The sequence below is a fragment of the Mixophyes fleayi genome, chromosome 3 (genome assembly GCF_038048845.1).
Source record: "Mixophyes fleayi isolate aMixFle1 chromosome 3, aMixFle1.hap1, whole genome shotgun sequence".
In the NCBI taxonomy this organism is placed as follows: Eukaryota; Metazoa; Chordata; class Amphibia; order Anura; family Limnodynastidae; genus Mixophyes; species Mixophyes fleayi.
Window position 1 is genome coordinate 89,049,800 of NC_134404.1, and position 18,204 is coordinate 89,068,003.

Genomic DNA, 18,204 nt, shown 5'->3' on the forward strand with positions numbered 1-18,204 from the left:
TGATTTACTTTTTTAATAAAGTGCTATTGTATTATTTACACCTCCTTTTCTTGTCATTACTGCTGCCAATGATTAAGATTGGGAGGGAGAGAGTACAAATTTGATCTTCTGAAGAAACAATCCCATGCCAATTTGGAGAGACCATCTGGTACGCAGTTTATATTTCTTTATATGGTTGGAGCAACAGGGTGTCCCATATACTACAGTTGCTTTTATCCTGGGCCTAGGTGTTTTTTCACGCTAAGGAAGCCCTATAGGTGGTGTATATATTCACAGGTGGTGTGATCTCACATCTTGACAATACTACTCTATGTTGTTCTTTGTTTTTTTGCATTGTCCGATATTTGAACCATTGGGAGGAACAACCTATGAGGAGGATTTCCCTTCTCTGAATAGACGACCTACTAATACCTCATGGTATGCAATATATTACATCCATTTATACTATACAAGTGATAATACACATTGAGGCGCCCTGCCTGTCTTCTGTTGCAATATATATATATATATATATATATATATATATATATATCTTAATCACTGTATAATGTAATAATGTAGATGTTATAACATCTGTATTTCTATATATATCTATATCTACCTCTCTCTATCTCTATCTATCTATCTATCTATATATATATATCTCTATATATATATATATCTATATCTATACAAACACACACATACATACCTATACTATTCTCACTTAGCACCTTGTATTTGTATTTCTTATGTTATAGTGAATCTGTATTATTATACTACATAGTTCCAGTTCATATATATATATATATATATATATATATATATATATATATATATATATATATTGAACTAATTTGTTCTTGGTTCTCTTGGATCTTTTAGTCTCTTCACCACTCATCTCACATTAGTTCAACATTACAAACATTTCTGAATGTTGTTCAAAGATTATTATTAACTGCTCTCACATTAAAAGATTATTCCTAATCTCTGATTCATATCTCCAGTACCCAAGTGTTTCTGTCTGGTGTCTCATCCATCACCACACTTTTCAACCTCGCTAGTTTACCAATCAAATGATTTGGTAGGTTTGTGCGTTTCTATACAATTTAGGGTGTACATTTACACAATAAACACAATACACAGAATTGTATCTATCTCACGTCACCTTTAGTGGTTGGCTTTCTTCTTCATCAGAGCTCTTAAATTCAACACACACCATTATGTTTCTTGCCTGTAAAAACACAAGATAATAAATTGATGCCCTAATTTGATTCAGATGTGGAATAAACAAGATAACTACAATCATTTGAACAATTATAGCCAATTCCCATGACGTGTTTATTTTGCTTTCTTTACAAGAAACAATAACATTATTCGACACTGGCCTATAAGTAATCATAACAAACTAATAAACTCAGCCGCACCAACTTTGCTCAGAAACACTCACTTCCCACCCGGAAACGCCCACTTTGGGGTGAAGACACACCCCTTTTACAGCCGTTGAACAGAGACAGTTGGGAGGTATGTGTTTTGCTAAAGTGCATATAGTGTCAAACTTCAGTGTCCGTCAATAGGATTACTGACAGGAAGTCTGCTGTCTGAACCAAATCAATATTTTATATTACATATATTCAATTCTAAGTTCCTGAAACTGTTACATATATTTCTGTGAATGCTATTAGAAGATCTCTTATAGAAGCCAACTTTTATTTTTGGTTTAATGGTCCCTTGAGAAAAATTCAATAAAACAGCCTCTCTTCTCTACGATATCCTCCCCAAAACTGTATATTGTCCCAGCTTATATAGCTATTATTATTATTGGATGCTAGATTTCACTAAACCACCCCTTCACCTATTCAGGGCACTGAGGGCTGCTGCATACAGCTGTTTTTCCTGAGGGTCTAGTGGTATGTAATATAGAACTGGCAAATCAATTTTGTTCACCACTTTAAAATTGCAACACAGGAGGCGTGTGTGTGAGAGGAAGCACCAATCACAAGCTGCAATCTGTGGCTTGTGATCCTCCCCTAGTTCCCAGCTTTTAAGAGGACCGTAGGTGTAACACATATAGGGGTATATTCAATTAAGCCGGCACGTTGCGGCTGCGCAATACTGCAGATTTCCCTTCGCAACCCCATGGGGGCGCAAATGAAAATCTGCAATGTTGCAGTAACGCAAAGTGCCTTTGGGACCGTTCCGGAGGTACTCCTTGTTAAAATTCAATATGCTCCATAGCATTACCTAGTTAAGCCCCAACCCCCCCCCCCCCCCCCAGTGATAGCAGGCGATGTAGTTGGGAGGGTTGTTCAAGTTTAGTGAGGCTAGTTCCTCACCTAACATACGGAGCTTAGTATTGCACTTGGGTCTTAAAAACCCAAAGGCTAAATATAGTATTAATGCCAATATAATGGGAACTACTGAGGAGGAAAGGGATATAGGAGTCACTATTTCAGGTGACTTAAAGGCAGGTAAACAATGTAACAAAGCAATGAGGAAGGCAAGTCAGATGCTTGGTTGCATAGGGAGAGGAATCAGTAGTAGAAAGGAAGAAGTAATGGGGAGAGAACCACAGAATGTAAAAGCCCCAATTTTAAGCAAAAGGGGGTGCCACGGACACATAATTTAGACTCCCCTAGGGGGTCAAGACCCCCAGGAACACAGGACCCCATTGGGGAAAAAGGGGGGATGTATGGTGGGTGCTGCTGATGCATGTTATGGGGTGCCCAGGGATAAATAAATATGAGACACCAAAGGAGTGGCCCCCATAGTGTGGGAGCAGCCCCAGCATGTTGGAGTGGTTGTAATTAAACAGCCACTCCAACTCCAAATGAAGAAGTGGGGGAGAGCCCCATAAGTGAATAAGGGAAGGGAGACTGCATGACAGAGGAGTCCCTGGATCAGGGAATGTTTGCACCCCATGAAAAGAGAGAGTCCCTGGATATTGGTATGGAGGTCCTTGAGGTTCTGTGTGGTCGATGTCTAAATGCCTGCCTGGGATCAGGTGAGCTGGATTCAGGGAGAAGCCTGTACTGGTGTGTGTCTGTGGAACTACTGCTCCCAGCAGCTGGAATGTAACACGTGGTGGATCTATAAGTACTGTGCAAGAGTGTGATGAATGGAGAGAGCAATAACATCTTCTGAAGGGAATGTGCAGGAGGAGACTGGTGTTATATATGTACAAGTATTCTTGCAAATGATTTTCTGTGCTTGAGGAAGAGGCGTAAATAAAGTTTATTTTTCTTGGTTTGAACCGGGATGGCCTGGTGGCGCCCAATAGAATTGTTACTCTAGTGTCCACTTCACATCATGACGGTGTTAAACACTCGTGTGTTTGGGGGGGGGGTCCTCTGGTAATGTTTGCCCATACTTACCAGATATCTGGGGCAATAAGGACCGCAGGTATATGCAGTAAAACTACCAGGGGCACCGTTCATAAAGGAGTCACAGGAAAAATGACTGCATGTAGCAGCCCCTGGGTAGAGCGAGGGGCACATTAGTAAAATCTTTTATATAGCTGGTAGTGCAGCTTTAAGTTTACAAATGAGAAAATCAATGAGTTTCAGAGGGGGAATATGATACAAATATAAATATGATAAATATGATATTTTTAATAGCAATTGTGTTCGATAATGCTGAAAACATAATTTAGTTAAGTTCATGATAAATACATAGTTATGTGACAATGTACATAAATCACAACTGACAGACACAAAAAAATTTGATCTATAACATAACATATTTGTCTCAACATTTAAATGTCAAGCGGGCACTTTGGATGAGCAGGTACACATGTTGTATATGCACATAATACACGTTGTCCCTATGTGGACATAGCCAACCATGACCTGGTTACTGAATTAAGTCACAATTAGACTGTGTTTTAAATAAACAAATACATTACATAATTATGTAATAACAGATGCCGAGAATCACATACAGAACAAATGAAGCACAGGGATTTTCTTTATGTATTGAGTTCACCATAACCATGAAAACTAACCTGGGTGCAATAAATGACCACATTATAAACAAGGAGAAACTGGTCCTATGTACTCAACTTTTGCCATATATTAAAGGACACTGGGGATTTTTTTAGCTTTTTTTTATCATTAATAATGTTTGTTTAGAAGTTTTGCAAATATATGGGATACAATAGATATCTCCGGCGCTAATAGGTAGCATGAAAAACATGCAAATATCAGAAAAACATCAAATGCAGCAAATCAAAAGAGGAAGTGCAAATCCTCTAATAAACATACAAAACAAACCAAAAAGCAGATTGCGCATGAGATGTTCAAATCAAATGAATACACATAAAAAAAAAAATATATATATAAAAAATATGTAAAAATAAATGTACAAACAGCTCACAATATGGTAATACCTCTGTTTACTGAATACAATGCATAAATAAAATCAATAATCACATAAAATGATCCACAGGCTCAAAGGGACCTATATGTATATTTATATATACACAATGGGACAAATATCTCTATATTGCAAGCCAATTTTTATGCTACTCTATAGAGATATTTATCCCATTGTGTATATATATATATACATATAGGTCCCTATGAGCCTGTGGATCATTTTATGTGATTATTGATTTTATTTATGCATTGTATTCAGTAAACAGAGGTATTACCATATTGTGAGCTGTTTGTACATTTATTTTTACATATTTTTTATATATTTTTTTTTTTTATGTGTATTCATTTGATTTTAACATCTCATGCGCAATCTGCTTTTTGGTTCGTCAAATATATGGGATACAGAAAATACTAAGGGAGTCAAACAGAGGGGGGAGGGAGAGAACACAGGGGGCTAGGATTTTTTATGATGTCATATAACTACTTTATAATGCAGTCTGGGGTCTGTGCATCAATAAGATGTGGTACAGCTAAATATGTATCGCTGCACATCGCAGTGATGCATATCTAGGTACCGCTTAGATGCACCATGCTGGGGCTACTCTGGGAGCACTGGCGAAGTGACCCCTATACTGCGCACAGCACTTCCACTGTATCGGATTCTGCGCAGCCAGAGAGGCTTCAGCAGAATCCCATAGGAAATAGTTAACGCCATCCTTGTCCGTGCAATGCGAAGCTTATCAAAGCTTCATGTATTGCAGAACATTGCAGTCCCCATAGTAATCTATGGGGACTGCGATGTTGCTCAGTGTCAGCCTAAACAGAGGAGATTTCTATGAATTCTCCTCCGTTAGGCAGTTAATACATAGCAAACTTACTTAAAAGATGTGGAAACAGCAATTTCCGCATCTTTTAAGTAAGTTTTTGCTTGATGCACAGACACCTCTGTATTTCAAACAGGAAAAGTTTCCATATAATGCAATACATGCTAAGCTGTTCAGCTCGCACCAAAGTCTTTCCCATATACTAATTTAAATAATGTAAAAAAATATTTACATAAATTATTATACTGTTAAGAAATAAAGTTGAGAGATGAATTAAGTCTGAGTGGAAAATAAAAGCTGAGATTTGTACATAATGTTGTGGCTCACTGAGGGTTAACAAAACAAGAAGTTGTGGTGATAACCAGGGATAGTGTCATAAGGGGAGGGACAGAGGAATAGGTTAAAAGAACTGGGAGGAGTTGGAATAGCTCTTTTGGCTCCAGGACAGGCTAAACCCTCCCTCCCATTCCCAACTCCTGGATCCGGTTCGCTCTCTGGTTGAGATGTCTTGCTACCTTCTGTTTTAAAGATGCAAAGCCTGGTTATCTCACAGGCAGGTGCTGGAACAGCAAAGACAAGAGCTTAGTGCATGTTAAGCTCTGCAGATAGGTTGGGCCAACCTGGAGCACGGGCCGTGGTGTGGTACAGGTGTGCTGATGTAGCCCTGGAAGCAAGTTGGGCCGATCTGGAGCATTGGCCTTGGTTATTGGTATGGGTGCTGGGTAAGCCCCAGAGGTATGTTGGGCCGATCTTGAGCGCTAGCCATAGTACTTGTACGGATGCTGGTTAAGCCCCGGAGGTAGGTTGGGCCGATCTTGAGCGCTAGCCATAGTATTTGTACGGATGCTGGTTAAGCCCTGGAGGTAGGTTGGGCCGACCTGGAGCAGAGGCCATTGTATTTGTACGGGTGCTGGTTAAGTCCCGGAGGTTTGTTGGGCAAAACAAGAGCGTGAGCCTTGGTTTCATGCGTTGGTGTGGCTTTGACGTGGTAGGGGAACACTGTACAAGATAAATAAGGTGGGTGAAGCGCACATTCATAGTAGCAGGCTTTTGGAACTCGTTCCCTTCAAAGAGTCGGCTTAGGTTTGGTGCAAGTACAGTTCATCCGGGCTGGCTTGCGGAGCATTATGTTTAGCCCAGAGGGTTGCGGGTTCCGCGGCGCTTGGGGGACGGTTGTCCAGTTAACATACAAATCCTAAAGGCGCTTACAGACAGACAAGGGGGAGTACAGTGTTCTCCTGTCTGCTTTTATTATAAGTACATAAGGTTTAAGGTTAAGACAGAAGGGTTTGACATTACGTCATCAACCATTAAACATTTTATTATTTTACTGTATGATCAAATAAAAGTTGTATGTGTTCTGATGTGCATATACTAGTTTATTGCGTGTGTCTCCATACAACATGTTTTGTGTAGGCAATAGGCAGTATCCTGAGAAACACTTGGATTTGATTATAGCAGAACTGTGCACAAGTTCTGTATTCTTCTTCAAAACACAACATGCGCACAAGCTGCATTCGGACATAAATCAGGAATATCTCTATTTATCTCTATTTTTATGGAGATCATGACTAAACTCTTGCAACTACCCTCCCTCTCCAGCTAGTGTCAGATGATTTCCTTAGTATTCAATAAAACTGCTATTGCTTGGGGCGTACTAGTGTTAAAAATCTATGTGCGGCTAGGATTTAACCCATTTAGAAAGCATAGCAATAATTGTGTTAAAATTCTTATTGAATTAATGTTTAATTGAGTGAAAGTACTGGACAGATGGGGAAGACTGTGATGTGTGATCATAACATGTACTACAATATATGAAACTAACATTCCCTGTTTTTAATACAGAATATGTTGTAAAGCATCAACAATTGTTTCAGGTTCTTGCCCATATTGCTGAAAGTGAGTGCAGTGGATCAATTTATATGTATATTGAAAGTACTACACTTGTTATTTACTTCTTACCTTGTTAAAGTACTTCTGGCTGTCGTACTTGAGGTGCTTCGGATAAATGTATATTTGGTTTTTGTAAGTTCTGTGGGGCTGAGAGTATTTGGTTGATGCCTGTACAAACTCTTCAATCTCCACAGTGGCTGGATGTTTCTCTATTTCACCAAATGGCTTAACTGGTATTAGAGATGAGGTAAGACAGTCTGGAAAATGGAAAAGAGTAGAGATATTTACAAACTCAATACATCTACAAGGCCTGATACATCAAAAATAGCTTTGGACCTCCTGAGCTCCTTTATTTAAACAAGTGCACCTAGATTTGTGGAGGTGGTTCATGGGACAAGATGGCTGCACTTGCAGGGTACAGCTGACAGGACAGGCCAAGGGGAGGAGTTAGGCGGAGTGAGGACGTTCCCTGCACCTGATGGTGTAGCGGCATCGGTGAGTCACGTTCTGCAGAGCAGAGCAGAAGCGAGATTTCATCTTTCAGAGCGTTATTACTGAAATGATATATAGGGTTGAAGAGGGCACATTTTGTGGGCTGTTCCTTGATGTACTGAGGGGTGCACGGCCATTTTCACTCCAATTTTTTTTTTTATTTTGCATCAGCTTAGAACTGGCGTTCTTTACATCTTGCCCTATATTTTTAATCAAACCTGTTTAACACCTCCATCGTGCACTTGGCAGAGAATGACATTGTCGGGCACACTGCAAAACAATGTCATTAAAGGTTTCCCACACACAACTTTGCCACATGTAACAAAGTCTCTCTCAAGTTCCCTCAATCTCATGATTAATGTAAGCAATAAATTAGGGTAAATTTAACAGTTTTAGGAGAAAAATGAAACACATTTTTAGTTATATTGAAAGGGGTGTTACTAAAGTGGCAGGAGGTTGTCATTTGATGTGACATTTTTACAAAGTTGGCTTATTGAGTTTTTGCTACCTCTCTGCACACCTAGGGACACTACATAATGATGCCGGCATCTCTTGGAGCAGAAGGTAGACGTGTCCTGGGGCTGCAGTATCCACCAATGCAAATAAAAAGTAACAAATGCCTTTTTGAGGTGTGCATGGAGTGCACTACGTGAATTACCTCCAGTGATATTATACATCGTTTATGTAACATTAAGGGCTAACTCTACACAAAACAAAAAATGAGTTTGGTGGAATTAGGTGAACTAAACCGCAAAGTTTTTCTAACCGATAGTTGGTGGATCCACTGATTCATGAGAATTCACTGCTAAGAAAATTTGACAACCCCAAAGAAGGCCTGGTGTAAGAGGAGGGGGATATACTACCTGAACCCATATAGTCTGATCGGGAGACCCAACGAGCCAACAGATGCACTAAGTGGCAGTAAGCAAAACTTCTTAATTTATTGTACCCAAATCTAAAAATGTAATATTAGTCAGCTTTTAACATTTCCATTTTGTTTTTAAATATATTGTACTTTTAGTGATCTAGGGCCTGATTCATTAAGGATCTTAACTTGAGAAACTTCTTATTTCAGTGTCCTTGACAAAACCATGTTACAATGCAAAGGGTGCAAATTAGCATTCTGTTTTGCACATAAGTTAAATACTGACTGTTTTTTCATGTAGCACACAAATATCAACTTTAAATGTCAGTGTACAAATAAGCTATCAAGTATTTGTGTGCTACATGAAAAAACAGTCAGTATTTAACTTATGTGCAAAACAGAATACTCATTTGCACCCCTTACAGTGTAACATGGTTTTGTCCAGGAGACTGAAATAAGAAGTTTCTCAAGTTAAGATCCTTAATGATCAGGCCTCTACTTTTTAAATGAAAAATAGTCATAAAACAATGTTAATTATTGTTAATTGCAGCAAATTTTACTTTAGCTCTCCTGCCCTGCCACATGAATTAAGAACTTTTTGAGCTGAATGGAAAATGACATAGGTAGCTTAATGGGTGACATTTGGAATAAGGATAGAAGGTGATGCAGAATATTCAGTTTTTATTATTTCTCTTCTGCCAAGCCATGTAAAGTGTAGGAAATTCCATTTGAGGAGGTCATTAGTCATCCGATTTAACATAGGTGAAAAATTTGGAGCATATAATTCTGCAACTGTTTCAGTCAAATAAACACAAAGGTATTTTATCAAGTCCTATTTACCAGTCCAATGTACTCATGATTTATGGTGCCCAGACTTTATTTTTAAAATGGACTGGCAACCAAAAAGGTCCAATTATAATTACACCCTGACATAGAAAGTAATAGAAATATATCCTACTTGAATGTCCCATGGGTACAGTGTCTACTGATACATCCAGGCTTCCAGGAATTATTTGTATTTTGCTAATTTTCTCAGCCCTGAATATAAAAAAAATAGAGACATTGTCCATAAAACAGCAGAAACAAACATGATTTTGCTCACAAAGATAAAGAGAAAACAAAAATAACAAAAAAACATTTGTGGTCATTAAAATAGACACATTGCTTAAACAGAACATTTACTTCTTAAATAAAATATAAAAGTATAAAGTATTAAACTAGTAAACATTTTAATGAATACAATGAAAGCTGAATACTCATGTTATTTAAAGTAGTCTCACTGAAAGGCCAAATGTTAAATTCCTCAGATTGAAAGTGAATGTGCTATGAGTGGGGATTATCTTCAGTTGATTTTTATTATGAATAGAATATAATAAGTCTTCTGTATATTTGCACTTATTAGCACATAAGAACAAACAGTTTAGTCCAAACCTGTGCAGTATATGACAGACCAATTGACACCAAAGACACAATCCCTCGGTTTGTTTGAAGTTGAATTATGGGAGTAATGCAAATAAGTTTTCCATTGATCACGTTGGTCTGTAGCAGTATGTGTTATCTCTAAATAATGTTTGGGGTTTTTTGTTATAAAAAATTGTTTATAACTTAGAAACCTTAGAATTTGGACAGCCAAATCCACACTGATTCCATGTGATTTTACTGTATTGGACAAGAGGCTATTTCATCCATTAGTTCTCTTAAGTTTAATTTTAATCTGCAAATAAGGGGTCACATTTTGCTCAATATACAGCAGACTGTCCTGTAATATTTTTTTTTTCATGCTTCAATAATAAATATGAATTGAAACTGCTACCCTTTATGCTCGGCTTGTATGTAATCTGTAAGCAACAACACACATAGGGCAGGGACAGATCTATGAGGAAGGGGGGGTTTGGTGCAGGGGCTGTGGCCGCTACGTGCCCAGAGGTGAGGGAGGCCCCGGAATGCTTAATTACCACCCATCCGAGGCCCTGCTTCCTCTGAGACCCTGGCTCTGCTCACAAAGTGCGCCTATGCTGAACCGCGCACACTCAGAAGAGATCCCCGCTCTGCTTTTTTTAGCGCAGGGTGTCCAGGAGGCTAGAACAGCATTGCTGGGCCACCCAAATTGTGCCTGCACCTCCCCAGACCTAGAGCATGATTTAGAGTTGGAAGTGGGAAAGCGTCTGTTATATACACGCAAATATGTATCTGCACATTATGTTTCTATAACTGTATTTTGAGTTGCATGCATGATAAGACATGTGCATCTTTAAAAACCATTGTAAAGATATGTCCATTACAAAGATGCAGCCATCATCGTCATGGAGAATTCCATGTCCCTACTGTACAGATCATACACATGAATGCCCCTGATGCCTCAGCAATCACAAGGGTCAGCATATGTAAGATATGCTCAATTCAAAATACAACCGTAAGCTGTGTGCATGCGCAGTGCAAACAAATGTACAAAGTCGTATTCCTCTGTTGCGCAAATGGACCTATGTCCAACTGTTAATCAGGTCTCTAGTATTCAAAGTAATACTATACTAATAGGAATGTCTAAATAATTTCACAGTAGCCTTACAATAATAAATCCCTCAGCTATAGGTGAACTTGTTTCAAAAATCTCCATTTTTGTTTTTTAAAATAAGTTGCTGCAAATTTAGCAAACAGTATATTTTATAATAATAGTTTGATGTGTTCATGTTAATTTACTCATTGAGTGGTACTGAACATACAGTAAAAATAAACAATTCCTATTAATAACGTTAGTGTAAGCCATGGTGTATGAAAGTAGAATAAACAATTGGTATTAAGTGTTGACATAAATAATAATTAGCATTCTCTTCCATGCTTGCACATGTGACACCTTGATAAAGGTTATTCATTATTCAAGCATATTTTGCGTTGTACTGAAAATACTGTTATTAGTCTCATAGGAAACAGTCAAATAGGTATGATCCCATGTTTTCTATCCTTACATTGACTAATGCTGGACATTGAAACTGATCATTAACTCACTTGGGACACCCAAGACCAACTCATATATTTGACATTAATAACGGTATTCTATTCCATGCTAGTAGTCTACTTATTTTTTTCTGTGGATTAGATAAGTACCTAGTTTACATTGTGTACTATAATACATATATCTAGATATCTCTCTTGATATCTCTCTCACTCTCGACATGTCTCCCTCTCTCTCGACATCTCTCGCTCTCTCGACATCTCTCGCTCTCTCGCTCTCTCGACATCTCTCGCTCTCTCTCTCTCTCGACATCTCTCTCTCTCTCTCTCGACATCTCTCTCTCTCTCGACATCTCTCTCTCTCTCTCTCGACATCTCTCTCTCTCTCTCGACATCTCTCGCTCTCTCTCGACATCTCTCTCTCTCTCTCTCGACATCTCTCTCTCTCTCGACATCTCTCTCTCTCTCGACATCTCTCTCTCTCTCGACATCTCTCTCTCTCTATATATCTATCTCTATCTTTCCCTATATATCTCACTCTATCCATCTCTCTCTCTATCTATCTCTATATCTATTTATCTATCTATCTCTATATACACACTATATATATATATATATATATATATATATATATATACACACACACACAAAATGTTGATTCTGGACAGAACAATGGATTGTGCTATGACTTCTATATCATTATATTTGTGTTAATAATATTGTATTTATCATATTTAGCACGTTGAGCTATACCCTTCCAATACATATTTATGCACCTTGGATATTTTGCTTTCTATTAATGTGTACTAATAGGATTAGAGGTTTTCCTATTCCACCTCCTAGTGGCTGCATAAAAGCACACCAGACATAAGAGGGAGCGCAGGTAAGGTCCCTTCCACATTCCCAAGACGTTAACAACCCATTTGTTTAATCTGGGTCTTAGACCCAGTAGCCCTCTCCCCTACAGGGGGCCTCAGTAATGAGAAGGATGAGGAAGTACCGCATCCTGTACACACTTCACAGCGCTGTTGTTAAGAGTAGCGTGCTGCCGCCAATTTGCCATAAAAACATAATGCATAGGTTTAAAGCCTACACCTGTCCTACATAAAGAGGCATTAAGGATGAAAATAAAACAGCATACAATATTGTGTTGTTGGGTAACATTTCTGGTTGAAAGTCACAATGACACGTAGGGCACTTCACAAAATTTGAGTTGCTGGTCTGTAGCCAGCGTCCATTCCAATGCAGATATAATTCATGTAAGGTGCTCTTATTGCTTTTATCCTTTATAATGACACCCTCCTCCTTGTCTCAATGTGTATTTTTTCCATATAACTGACCCCCTTTATTATGTAACCATCACTAAAACTCCTGTTTTGACCTATGATTTAAGGTTGCGTTGTAAGTAAGGCGCACTGGTATTATACGAATCAGCTTACGCACTACTACTAGTTTTGATGTTGCTACTCACTGATAACATCAAAATTATGTATTAGGTATTTATGTCAAAGTACCAATATTCATGTATTATGTTAGTGATAACTCTACTAACTATTGTAGAGCAGAAAGCTGAGAGTGTCACAATACTATCAGTGTAAAGGCATAAGGAAGCACCCACACATGCTTACAATGGAACAATCCTTAGTCACATATTAGTTCATGTATGTTCTCGATAGACAGATTATATAATCCAACCTTCTGTATTCTGACACCAATTTAATGAGATCCTCCGTTGAGATCTTGCTGCTTTCTTGTCTGAAGAGATGGGAAAACCTGGACTCTCGATCAATGTTCCCGCTGTTATCTTTAAATAATGGCCTAGAATAAGAACCAGCATTTTTAAGAAAATACACCAACATTATTAGAATTGTAAAGCTTGTGAGGTATATGTAAGATATCTAAATGAAATAATGGTGATAGGTGAAAGTCTATATAGAAGTAACATAATTTGTTTTTAATTTGGGACATGTGATACTGTTATAATCACTAGTGCGAGTGGTCTACTTGTATCTCTAATAAGATACATGAAATAATTTGTTATGTTATAGAATAGGTTAATAAAAGATCCTTCAGAAACAGGCAATTAAGGGGCACACTAATATGTGTAATTATGTAGGTTATATGAGTTTATATACTATACATAATACTAATATTTACATACCTAACTGTCCATGCAAACGGCATCCGGTACTTTCCCAACCTGCTACAGAACTGCTTTGTTGACTTCAATAATTTCTGTGCTGACTGAAAAAAACCCATATATAATTAGCTTACTATCTACAATGTTGGTTTGAAAAACAAAAACATTACTGAATTAAGAGTTATGTCTGAGATGATAGGATGGTATAATAAAAAATCCTTTATACTGGATCATATACAGCTTAAGGAGTTTTCGCTGATGGAAAGGACTCAAGAGCCTTTATTATTACCCCTAAGAGTCATAGAGATTTGTTCTACAGATCAGACTGTGCACAGACAAACATTCTATTTTACTCAATGTTCCAGCAAGTGTCCTCAATTGACTACTTACTGTAGGTTGAAGGATAACAGGCTCTCAAATCACATTAAAACACTATTTAGTTCCGTTTAGTATGTAAGAATATGAAATCCTAATAATAGATTGTAAGCTTGCGTGCAGGGCCCTCTTACCCCTCTGTCTGTCTGTACTACCCAGTATTGTATTCTTACTGACGTTACTGGCGCTATATAAATAAAGGAGGGTGATGATGATATATTCACCCCCTCCCCGTCCCCCCCCCCACTTATCTAAAGCGTGCTATAAAACAAAGTGTATGGTAAAGACATACCTTGCTGGAATCTGAATTCTTTATATATGGATCAGCATTACTGGCGATGTTTCCCATAAGAACTTTTTCTATCCTGGCGATCAAAACCACCTCATTATGTGGATTGGACACAGAAAAAACTGCCTGTGAGAGTAAAACAACAGAGACACTTAATGTTAGACTGTGCAGAAATTGCTTGCACACATTACTATAGGAAGCAGTAGACCATGGTATACCACAACATGTGACTGCTACCAGTGTCAGGCATTTTGTTTCCAGGCACCATAAGGCAGTGGACTATATACAGATGGGTGTTTTTGGTTTGTTTCTGTTTTTTGCAGTGCATTTCAATCATTCTGGCACGTCAGATACGCCATAAGACCCTTCTCTATTCAGATTAATTGGAGTTTAAAAAAAACACTTATTTGTTGTTGCTTGTACTAGAAAACCCAGGTACCAGTGCGGAAAATCCGGACTGCCTCATCTCCCATTTTCTGGATGCAGAAACATAACTAAATGAACACCTATATGTACAGTCTTTTATCATAGCTCTAAACACAATATTACATACTGGGACTTACTTCCATAAGCATGTGTTAACGAGAATTATGATAAATCATGGTTAATATCATTATGCCAAACTCGAAGCTATGTGACATATCCAATTTAATTGTGGTTCAAATTCACACATACAACATACATCATACATGTGTTAAGAGAACCAGACGGACATTAGTCACATGTTCTGCAGTTATTTTCTCTCATATATCTTTTTTGAAATAGCTCAGTTTATTTATTACATGAGATATCCTACACAATGGGGGGAATTCAATTGGCCACGTTACTGTAAAAAGTAACGCAGCCTGCGCCCTATTACCGCTATTACGGTAGTTTCAACGCTGGCTTTATGTCGGATTAAATTTACCGTAATAGCGGTAATAGGTTTAGCGATACTCTGGGGGGGAATTGAATTCTCCACAATGTTTTGTATTTGGTTATTGTTAATTTAACAAAGAAGACTCTTTATGAAATATGCATTCTTGAGATTATTAAAGGACAATATACTCCTAATACAGCCCTGTATATTGACTGTCTCAAATGTCTGCCTTTAAAGAGAAATACATCCAATATTTGACACAATTAATGTATATCAAATGCTGCATACAACCGAGCTTAAAATACAGTATATAAAAATGAAATAACTGGAGTACATTACAAAATAAGTGAAATATGTTCTATTTCATTCCTCTGCAATAGGTTGGCTGGTTAGGAGGTAGGTGCTAGAGACACAGGGCCTGAGTCATTAAGGAAAGTAAGGCAAAAAAGGAGTACATTTCTCTGGGATAAACCATGTTACACTGCATGGGGTGCAAATTAGTTTATTATTTTAGACATAAGTTAAATACTTGCTGTTTTTTCATGTAGCACACAAATACTTGATGGCTTTATTTGTACACTAAAGTCGATCTAGGACATGTCCTACTCCAATTATAAATCTGTCCCCACATATTAAATGTACCCCCCCCCCATGCAACATGGTTTTGCCCAGGTGCACAGTTACTTCTTTTTTATGCTTTGTTCTCCTTAATGACTCAAGCCCAGAGTGATTAGCAGCTGACCAGTCTCGCTTTGCAGAAAGTACAGTGAGAATTGGTGGTTTCATGCACTGGAGCAGGGCCATTGATTTACCCATAGCAAAAATAACTGCAGTCTGATCCTTTTTTCATGTATCAGTTCCCATTAGAGCACTGTCCTAAATATGTAGGAATGGCTGCAGCTGTCTGTGATGTAGTGTGTGTGTGTGTGTGTGTGTGTGTGTGTGTGTGTGTGTGTGTAGGGGTTGGGGGCAAGATAACATTGTACATGTAACAATGTATTTTACCTTCATGTTTTATCTCTGGAAATGATGATTTTTGGGTTTAGAGAGGTCCTTTAACATTTCCAGGCCACATATACTAGGGATCATTCGTGGACAATCTCTAATATATGACTTTACCTGTCTAGGGTACTGCATCCATTTCTCAGGAAATCCGTGGACCTGGGGTTCTTCCAGTTCTTTAGTGATACTGACAGATGGTGACGTTGTACCATTCCCCACAGTTCCTGTGGAAGTGCAAATCATTTGTCTCACAATGTCGTGGTTGAGGTCTACATGGAAATCTGCTGATATCTTCCTCCCTTCTTTGATGTCAAACAGAGCTAGACTTATAAAGAAGGGTTCAATCTGTGAACATGGGTAAACAGCACACACATTAACAGGAGCAGAAAAATACAGCAAAATATAGAATTACCAGTATCACCCAAACCTCATATACCAACTTTATTGCATGTTCATCTAAAATTATAACAAATCATTGGGACCACAATGTAAAGCTGAGATTCCTGGATGAAGTCCAGGTACATGATCATTCCCATGCTCTTCCACTTTTAAAGTTCAGGGATATAAAGGACAACTGTGGCAAAGCCCAAGAGAGGTTTAAGTTCCACATTCCTGTTCATCAGCAAGAAGTGCATCAAAACAATGTGTTACTACACTATGAAGATAATATCATATAATGGCCAACTTTTTTTTCAATGAGAATAATTAAACTTTATTAGAATTTCCCTGCATATATAAATGCACCTATATTCCTCCACTGATCATATTTTACTTTCCCTCTGCAGACTAAGTGCAAATTGATAAATACAAACATGATGAATAAAAAGACTCTAGGGAGTATATTTACGGAACCACGTATTCCTGGCGCTTTGAAGTCAGTTTTTAAAACGGCACCTTTATTAAAGACAAAGCCCATCGGGTCTTGTCTTTAACAAAATTGCTGTTTGAAGAAAATGACTTTAAAGCACCAGGAATTGGCGGTTCTATGGAAACCACCACAGAGTAAATAAACCGCCAGGGCTCATGTAGAGTTGGACATACGTCTGTTGTTTTTTCATATAAAGTACACATTTCCGTAATGCAAGGCATTGGGGGAGGGGAAGGGCGGACAAGCGTAGGTATCTGTATCTCTATCGGGGGCTGCAGAGCAGGTGCAAACAGACGCAATGATGTAGCACTAGCCAACCTGTTGTGATTGGCTGATTGTGGCTGACTTCTCTCACAGATGGTGCTTAATTAACTAATGTGGCTAATATATTATAAAAAGTTGTAGCAATCTAGTCACATTATTTAATAATATTTCAATATCCCTATGTTTTCTCTACGCTTTTGTGGTGAGTATACATGCTTGTTACTGCTGACATAAACCTGGTGCAGAGCTGGACGCATTGTGAGATGCTTCTGAGTGACCATGTGCAAGTAAATGCAGGTTTTCATGCGTGTGCCTTTTCTGCTTAAGTTCAGTGCGCAAATGCGTCCAACTCTACATGAGCCCCTCTGTGTGCAGTGTAAACTCCATATGCTGAACTTTTGAACATTTATAAACTTGTGTTTAGCAAGAGCAGAAACATGCAGATTGACGTGTTGATTTTATATACTTAAATAATGTCGCGTTTTCACCCAAAAGGTGAAAACACTATGGGGGAATTCAATTGACAACGTTACTAGTGAGAATAATACGGCCTGCGCACTGTTACCATTAGTACGGTTATTTTAACACAGATTTCTGCTTACGGCTCTCAGACCCACAAGCAAAAATCAGCATTGAAATTACCGTACTAATGGTAACAGTGCTCAATGTTACCGTAGTAACCGTAATAGTGCGCACTATTACCGTAGTAACTGTAATAGTGCGCACTATTACCGTAGTAACAGTAATAGTGTGCTGGCTGCACTTTTCTCACGAGTAGCGCTGTCAATTGAATTCCCCCATAGTATGGTATACAGAGAAAGCTAGGATTATGGACCCTACATTCATTGCAAAACTATATTATTTAAATACACCATTTGGGGACATGCAGACCCCCATGCATTCATGACAAGAGTTCTTAAAACCTTCCCTCTCATTTGTCACCATTTTAAGGTGTGATCTGGAAAGTATAGAGTTAAAATAGAAATGAGAACAAATAAATTAAACAGGGTTGCAATGAAGAATGGCTCT

At 38.2% G+C, this 18,204-nt stretch overlaps 1 protein-coding gene across 5 annotated transcripts in view; it reads right to left on the reverse strand.

Annotated features, from left to right (window-relative positions):
- Positions 1-18,204, reverse strand: part of DOCK10 (dedicator of cytokinesis 10) — a 256,655-nt gene that overhangs the window by 72,642 nt on the left and 165,809 nt on the right. For all 5 annotated transcript variants that reach the window (XM_075201945.1, XM_075201943.1, XM_075201947.1 and 2 more), the window contains exons 12-18: positions 16,161-16,388; positions 14,186-14,308; positions 13,540-13,622; positions 13,074-13,196; positions 9,388-9,467; positions 7,142-7,329; positions 1,148-1,213 (exon numbers count right to left, since the gene is read on the reverse strand). In XM_075201945.1, coding sequence (XP_075058046.1) covers positions 1,148-1,213; positions 7,142-7,329; positions 9,388-9,467; positions 13,074-13,196; positions 13,540-13,622; positions 14,186-14,308; positions 16,161-16,388 — 891 coding nt within the window. The remainder of the gene's footprint in view (positions 1-1,147; positions 1,214-7,141; positions 7,330-9,387; positions 9,468-13,073; positions 13,197-13,539; positions 13,623-14,185; positions 14,309-16,160; positions 16,389-18,204) is intronic.